The sequence below is a fragment of the Plectropomus leopardus genome, chromosome 21 (assembly GCF_026936395.1).
Source record: "Plectropomus leopardus strain MGB_pleo_1.0 chromosome 21, ASM2693639v1, whole genome shotgun sequence".
In the NCBI taxonomy this organism is placed as follows: domain Eukaryota; kingdom Metazoa; phylum Chordata; class Actinopteri; order Perciformes; family Serranidae; genus Plectropomus; species Plectropomus leopardus.
Window position 1 is genome coordinate 13,213,118 of NC_142196.1, and position 8,716 is coordinate 13,221,833.

The following is an 8,716-nucleotide window of genomic DNA, read 5'->3' on the forward strand; positions in this document are numbered from 1 at the left end:
ATAAATAAGATTCATTAAGACGCTGATAAATGCACATTTCATATTATTGCCATATTTCCTCATCAGGGCACTTTCTGAACGAATCAATACTGGTCTTGGTGGTGATTAGAGCGCTGATGGATCAGAGCCAGGCTGCCCTTTTAATGGTAAGATTTTCCATCAACATGACTCCGGATCACTCTTATTCATCATAATAGGTAAGGACATGGGCATGTGGAAACCTTCGTTTCCCCGCAGCATCATTAAGGTGACTGATTGTGGATATGGCCTGCCACTCCGCCACGTAGTCAGTCATCGGATGAAGAGAATTCATATTCAGAAGGTCTCACTTTCATTAATCCAGGGCTCGACTACACTGAAAGAAAGAGACCTAATGAAAACATAAGTGACCTTGGGATAATATATACTCCTACGTCTTCTCTCTCTTTCAGACACACACATCCCTTCACCCCGCTCTTCCTTACAAAACGGCATAAGAAAACAAAACATGAGGAACAGACACAGCCTGTCTCCTACAAACTCATCCCTGTGACATATGACATTGACAGACAGATGCTAAAAAACAGATTTTCTCCTCTACCCCACAGACATTAGTCTTTCACCCCCCGTTTGTTCCTGCATGGATCAAATAGTGGAAGATGTGAGCCAGATGCTAGACTGTCTGCTGACTAGACTCAGTTACCCAACACTGCAACTGAATCACCGACTTTTTCTGGCAACGTATCCACATTTTAAAAAGATATCCAACACATTTGGCATCAGAATACCTTACCATAGGACTTTAATAAGCCAAAGTTTATGTAAGAAGCAAAACAGACATATTTGTTTCTCTGTTAAGACTTTCTGTATTTTAAGTGCTTTAATAAGCAATGCTTTGCATGTAAATAATACAGATTACATTGCAGAAATCTATACCTATAAAAACCTATATAAAAACCCCACATTCCTACCTTGCCTGTTACAAAATGGGTGCTCAATCACCTTAGATAAGCACTGCTTAAGGATTTTTAAAATGAGGAAACACTGCCATCTGGAGGAAACCTTATTGTCTCCTCAATGCATATCAAACTAACCGAAATGAATACTGGCTTTACGAAATTATGTTCTGCGGAACAGTGTGTGCTCTGGAGCCACATAACTTAGCTTCTATAAACTGTATGCACAACATCTGTCAGCTTGTCTCAGTATTTAAAATTATATCATAATATTTAGAATATTAATAACTGCATAAACTGCTATGGAAAAATATTTATACCAAGCTGACATTCCAGAAAAAATGTATAAGAATAAGCCTACCATTTAAAGACATAAACTGCAACAAACTTTATGCCTTGCCTTTTAAACATAGGAAAAGAATGCACCAATTTCTCTTTTCTTTGCTGCACTCCTTTGTTGATGATTTTCTCAATATTGTCTACCAGACACAAAAAGGAGCATCCATTCCTTTGCCAACTGAGAGTACCACAGTGTACCTGGATTTCATGTTAGGCAAGTCAAACACATCCGACATAACATTCCTTCACTGGGGGAGAAGATCATTAATTGCACCTCCGTGGCATTTTTATGGAGTTTTGGAAATGGCTGGATTGCTCCAGTAAAGCAAAAGAAAACGAAGGGATGAAAGAAAGTTGACAGAGACTGAGTGCGAAGGGACCCCACGAGGGCACCGCATTCATCAGTTGAGACAACACATGGAGTGGAGGGCCATGTCTGACACACATCTGAGCCACTGGGATCAAAGAGACAACGCAGTTTAAGGCCGTCCACAACATATCAAGACCATGTCCACACTAAGTTAGATTACTCTAAAAGCTTGCCTTTTCCTCTGCGTCTTAGCCACCTACCATTCCACAAATATAGCCCAAAATGAAGCATTCCTAAAGTGGATAAAATGAAAAATACTAGTTGCTGTTTTAATGTGGTTGGGAAAACAAAGCTGTTACAAAATGATGGGATATGCTTCCACTAGACAGTCATGTGGTGTGTGGCAGTAATGTGAACAAGAAAATTAACTGTCCCCTCTAAAGCGAACTTGTCAAGCGATACAGCAAAAAAAAAAAACAAAAACAAAAACTCTTCCTCAGCCTGTGGCTGTTATGACAGTCTCTCCAGCAAGATTGTGTTCAGGTTGTTAAGAATAAAATAAAAACAAAAGAGAAGAGAAGAAGAGTTATTTTTTTGTACTACAGCTAACGTTTCTGCGACCTGCATGCTAACAAAGTGGCTAAAAGTCACATTATTTTAGGTGCACCGACTGAAAACTGATGTTTTAATACAGTCCGATTTATGTCCTCGTCCCTCATTACACCAGTACCCAAACCCCTTGAAGATTCATTTAATTGTGAACATTTCTTACTGAAGCCTCAAAGCCCAAAACACAATGTTCAGGACAGCTACAGTGACAACCCCACTTTAAAGATGAATTTATAGTTTCACACAGTACAGGTGTTTTTTATAAGGACTTTGCAGCAGGACTGCACTCAATTTGAGTGACTATAGTGTGAGTTTGACTATAATAAAGCTCAATTTAAGTGCTCATGTAGAACAGAAGGTGTTAGAACAGATGTTTCACTTGCTGAGATCCAGGTGAATAACCAATCATCTTATTATCAATAAATGATCCTTTAGTGCAGAAAGTGTGCCAACTGAAAGACGAGAAATATTTGTTTGTATTTTGTTTATCTATATTGAATCTGCAGATCTATCCACAATAACGTGAACATGGTTCAAGAATCAGGAGACAAAATAAATGTGGGGCAAGTATTAGTTTCTCGAATGAGCAAATAAAAATACATTTGTTTTGACTTTAGAAAAGCTCATCATGATACCTTCCCCATCTTGGGACAATAAGCCAGTGTTACTACATAGCTTTGGGACTGAACTGGTCAACAGCTGGGGCAGCTGGGTGAGTTCAGTTTTTGGAGCTTACCTTTGGTTGAACATCCCTCTGAAGTTGTAGTTAGCTCTGTAGTTGGGCATGGGCTTGGGATCCAGAGGCCTGTATATAGCTGGCTCCCCTCTCTTCATGGCCAGACCATTCAGCTCCACAGTGGGTGTTATACTGCCTTTATATATAAGACAGTAAATATCAAGGATTAAAGCCAGGAAACCCATGGAAATTTGTTGTAAATTTTATGCCAATAACATGAATGGAATATTTCTATTTGACATCATAAAACTATAAGAAATGCAGAAAAATATCTAGTTTTTTCAACATACCACAGAAGCACCATCATGTCTTTACACTGTACTGAAATCAACATGTTTGAATATAAGAATGTCTGTGTCCTACCTAAAAACTAAGAACTTTCCTACCTGTCTGACAGTGTATGATGCGTGCACTGCTAATCCCAAAGCCCCCCGTTGATGTTGCATAACCTATCACAGGGATTTCTTAATCCCATTAAGAGCTGGCTACGAGGTCTTTCACTACAACAATGCCACAGAGGGTAGGAGAGGTAAGAGGGGTGAGCGGTATTAATTTGGGCAGAGATAAAACATAAGCCTGCACTTAGGCTTTATTGAGTGGGTCTGTGTGGGCTTTGTTATGAACATGGGTTATTTAAATATATCCAGTGGCTAAGAAGCTACTCCTGGAAGTCAAACTCCTCCAGGTGAAAAACCCAAACACTGAAACATTCCATTAATAATGGAGACGGAAAGGCGGGACATAAATGCTCTGCCAAGTTTCTTCCCCTCCCTGACCTCAGGCCCCTTCTTTGTGATTGTTCCTGCACATGAAAGATAGAAACATCCCAGAGTTAAACACTGCTCTCTGACTTCTGAGGCATCCCCATCTCCCTCCAAATGGATATATCTTATTTCACCAATATGATTAGCTCAAGAAAAAAAAGGACAGTAGAGGGCACTGCTGCAACCTTAAAGGAGGCGTTCAAATCTTTTGAAGTGTGAATTACTCACTATGGTGGTATCAAGAGGTATAATGGTCAACAATGTGTCTTTTTCTATCTAATAACTCTAATAATAGCTACATGACACAGGAAGGTCAGAGGAGAATAAACCATTGTAACTACACAAAATGTTGCATTTTTTGTTGGGTTCTTAAACCTTCTTTGATCCTGTTGTTTTGGTGTAAGATGCCATTGTTAAAAGGTTCAACATATCCTTCCTGAAAAGCTCCAGAACAGCTGGGACATTTTGGACTGATGTCCATAGATTGCTAGCACAACAAATGACTAAAGAAGCAGTGAAGGGGGGGCTGTTTGACGTTGTATGAGGTAGTGGTAGACCAGCAACTCCACTGTTCTGCAAGGTGAAGTTTCTGTTTTTGTCAAAGGAGTCTGGCTTTGAAGAAAGCTGAGATGTATATAAAAGCTTCAGTTCCCCATCAGAAAGAGCTGTCTGTCTGACAGCAATGTAAAGCTGTGAAAATATGAAACTGTGATTATGATTGATGACTATGTGGTGACCAAATATAGTGTGCACTTACACTGATTTTTTTTTTTTTAGTTTGCACTGTTTGTAGGCGGCTAAAATATGTTTTGCTTCTGCCTCCATCCACAGCAGTACATTCATACGCTTCCATGGTGGTACTCCTGCTTGCTTCAGCAGTGACACACTGACTATGGATAAGCATCTCATAAAGCCCCACTTAAAAAAAAATCTGAACCATCCCTTTAACCAAATGAGGGGAAGCAAGAAAAACATGTCCCCCGTCCCCCATCATACATTCCCATTCCCCTCTCACACAATTAACTGACACTATTGAAAAAAATCTAGGCTCTTTGTAAGTGAGATGTAAACATGCTCATTTTACTAGCATTTAGAGAGTTGAAAATAATAGCTAAATAGTGACAAAAATGGAAACTGGTTGTGCTGCTTACGATTAACTTCTTGAGTGTGGGAAAAAAAAGTTAAGCTTGAGAGCAAACTTCTCATTAAAAACACTGTCTTTAAAAAAAAGTTAAAATACACTAAAACACTAGACAGCACAACCAGCTGTCTTGCTCTGGAAAATTAAGCTCACTGTTGACAACCTTAATGAGAAGCTTAACAGGTCCACTTTTTTCTGACAGGTTATTATCCTATCTTACTTTGTCTGGCTGCTGCAGCCAGCATTTGTGATCTACTGCTGAAGTAAGGCACCGCTTAGGTACAAAAGTGGATATATTTTGAATTCTTAAAAATCTTAAAAAAAACATTAATTAGACATGGATTTGTCTTTCCATTCAGGGCTGTCTCCATTTAAATGATCTATTCAGTGGAGAAAATGACTTCCTACATTTAGAGCTGATAAACATTAACTAGCTTTGTGGTTTTCATCAATTCATTCTGCCTCACATAAAACAGCTGTATAATATACACCTGTATAATATAGGCTATTCTGGGCCTAACACATTAGCAACAAGTGTTAGGCCCAGAATAGCTTAATATTGTCTACCAATTCTTGGTAGACAATACAGTAACTTTTTCTTGAGGCTGCCGTACCTGGGTTGCTGTTGATGTCCACTTTAGGGGAGCGGGGCGCTGGCCTGGGAAGGACACTCTCATCCAGCGCTTTGGCGGCTGTGGAGTGTTGGGCCTTTTTAATGCTGGTGCCTTCGGCCTCCCAAACCTGCTCCCCAAGAGTCAGCTGCACTGTGAAGATCTGGAACAGTGACACCCAGAGGGAGAGAAATTACCTGATAGCAACTACATTTTTACCAGCATCCCTCTGGAACCCAGATAGTGAGAGCTGTATTCTTCATGACTAATATTCATGAATGAAAAGGACTCAAAACTTGAGTCTCATTGTCTGGATGTCCTTGTTTTACTGAAGTGAAACCTTTTTCCCCCATGCGTTTTAGACTTCAGTGTCATGTCCCCATTTCTTACCTTAGCATGTGCAGGGCCTCTCTCATTGAGGAGCTTGTACTGTGGTTGGATCCTATTGAAACGGGCTAACTCATTCACCAAACACATTGGAGTTTTCTCTTTAGGGTTTGCCATGTTCTCCTGGGGCGGGCCTATAATGGAGCACAACAGAAGACATGGTTATACTGAGCAACACGGCTACAGTACCAGAGACACAACTATGTACATGAATAATGATCATGTATTGGTAAAACAAATGTTATATCTGATTGAGTGACATAATACATGAATGAAATGGGATAGTCAAATGTTGTAACAGCATTTTTTTTGTCAGAAATGCAGAATCACCTGTGGAAATTCAAAATTGAGACTGGTGGTGAGATGCAAAAAGTTAATTATTTATTAGAAATTAAACTAATTATCGTGAAAAATAAACTATTCTGCTGGCATTCTACCTGGCGATGTAGCAGACACAGGGGCGTCCCCATATCCGACTGCAGGAGCAGGGCAGGCGGGTGTGGGGGCCGGGCCTGTGCCATTGACGGAGGACTGCAGACCCAGGGATCCAGGGCTGGCCATGGCCGTCGGGGGAACTCCGGGGGAGAGGCCAGGACCAGCCAGGGGTGCTGAGGTCTGTACTTTCACTTGAGCCATGCTCTATTCCTGAAACCAGACAACAATAAACAACTGTAAAGTCTTTTTATGAACACACTGATTATTGAAACTGTAATCACTTTAAATACACTATGTCTGGGAGTTGTTGTTGTTGGTTGTTGATTAAAAAAAATCTGTCAATAATAACATGTGCATCATAAAGTATGCAACTGTCTACACATGCACTCAAGCACACATTATTTCACACCAGTTGTTGCAAAATCTCAAGCTGTTTGCTGTCATTTGACAAATTTCTGTGGGCAAAGCCTGCAGAACAGACTTCAAACTGAGCAGCCCTAGGCCTATCTCACATTCTGATCCACTGGCAGCTAATACACCCAGACAATGAACCTTTATTTGAAGGAGCTTTGCTCATGTTACTGCTGCTAAGCTCCCCGGAAAAAGGAGAGAATCCTGTGATAGCAGCCCGAACAAGACAACGGACGTTCAATCACATTTTATTTGAGTCTAAAGTGATGTACGGAGGCCTACACGAAGCAGACATATCAACATGAACAGTTGAGGGGGTCCAACAATCTGGTAAAAGTTAGCAAAACACACATTAACGTCTTTATCTTTTTATGCATGCAATATTTCGGTGAATGCAATTACACAGGTTATGGCCTGTGGCTACGCAACATAAGTAACATAATACACCACCATGTGTTTTTAATCAACAAAGGATGAGGACAGTTTGTAAAATGTAATAAATTAATTAAAAAGGTACAAACTGTATCACAATATCTTGCCAAGATGGTTCAGTTCTGGTTCAAATTAATATGTGGCAGACACTGAAGGGAAATGAGGGAAATTCTTTCACATCCCCACAGAGGTCAGAGCAAAGGGTCAGACGCACAACTGAACCCCTGGAGTGTGGAGAAATTCAGTGCCTTGCACTTGGACACTGAAATGCAGGGCGATAACTTTGATCAATTTCACCATGAAACAATCTACAAAAATAATTGAATAAAGTGCACGATAAAATCATCTTGTTCTATAGCCAATAGTTTCAATTATGAAAGGTGTTAGGTCAATGCAGACAGCTTTTAAATTCAGATTTTTCAGATGCCACCTGTTTTCATGGGCTTGTCCCTGAATTCATGATTACAGGTGTTAACTGTATCCATTGTTTACATGTGAGGGCCAGGACTGGACTGGCTGGACCAGTGTAAACAACAGAGCAGTGCCAGATCCACAAAACAGCTGATATCGACTATATGCACAACATAAAATCCTATTTTTACTCTTATCTGTGACCTTAAGTCTTCACGTGCAATCGACTTTCCCCTGTGTATGTGTCTTACTGCATCTTGCATGCCCCCGAGGGTCTCGGGGTCACAATCTTTCATGCTTTTCTTATGCTCTCTTTCTTATGCTCTCTCACAGCTTAAAAAGCGACCCGAATGCACGGTTGACCTACACAGAAACTTGACTATGGAGGTGGTTACGTTAGGGTTGACTGACAGAGCTACAGGGTTGTCTGCAACCCCTGAACCTACATTACAGCCTCGACTGTGTCCAGCTTAGCAGGAAGCTAACGTAACCAACGAGAAAACGGCGTTTCCTCCAAATGTCAGCTCCCAAAAACAAACAAACAGAACTGGCAAGCGTGCATGCTGTCACGAATACGTCGCTGTGATTTCTCCTGATGAATATACACTGTTTAGCCGCCTCCAGCAACGCTACTTTAGCCGGTTAACGCTCATCATGGCTGATCGGCCGAGCACCCCTCTTGCTAGCATCTCCATACCGCCCCATCCTCCACGAAAGTCTGGGGCATTTCAGTCCACCGCAACATGGTACACGGAAAGGCGACAGCATGGCGAATAATCTTGACACTACTCGATGACAAAGGGACAGATATTTTAGGGTATTTTTTACCTTTGTCCAGGGCCAGACCCCAGTTACACCTCCGACATTGGCAAACACTAAAGAGAACTGGATGGAAGAGGGAACAGACCACGTTATTTGCCAGAGTAAAATTTTAAAAATATCCAACAAGAGGCAAATGACTGGTGGTTTTGATAATTCGTGTATAAAGATTGTGTTTCATTTATATGGCCAGTGATGCGTTTTGCATACCACTTATTTGCAATCATTATAGTTTGAGGTGAATCTTGAATGAATCAGCCACCCCCGCGGCGAAAGGAATGGTTCAGTCCTGGTTTGCTTCCTCAGTGCCTGGAGCTGAGCAACTTTGATTCAGAGCAGAAATGAACCTTTACAGACTTGTTTTCTGCAGTTTGAT

General features: G+C 40.9%; 1 protein-coding gene across 1 annotated transcript in view; it reads right to left on the reverse strand.

The window, feature by feature from the left end:
• stau2 (staufen double-stranded RNA binding protein 2) overlaps positions 1–8,482 on the reverse strand; it is a 103,868-nt gene extending 95,386 nt beyond the window's left edge. Inside the window, exons 1-5 of the mRNA XM_042510548.2 lie at positions 8,350–8,482; positions 6,270–6,477; positions 5,836–5,966; positions 5,449–5,608; positions 2,930–3,065 (exon numbers count right to left, since the gene is read on the reverse strand). Coding sequence (XP_042366482.1) covers positions 2,930–3,065; positions 5,449–5,608; positions 5,836–5,966; positions 6,270–6,468 — 626 coding nt within the window. The 5' untranslated portion in view covers positions 6,469–6,477; positions 8,350–8,482. The remainder of the gene's footprint in view (positions 1–2,929; positions 3,066–5,448; positions 5,609–5,835; positions 5,967–6,269; positions 6,478–8,349) is intronic.
• Between the last annotated feature and the right edge of the window lie 234 nt (positions 8,483–8,716).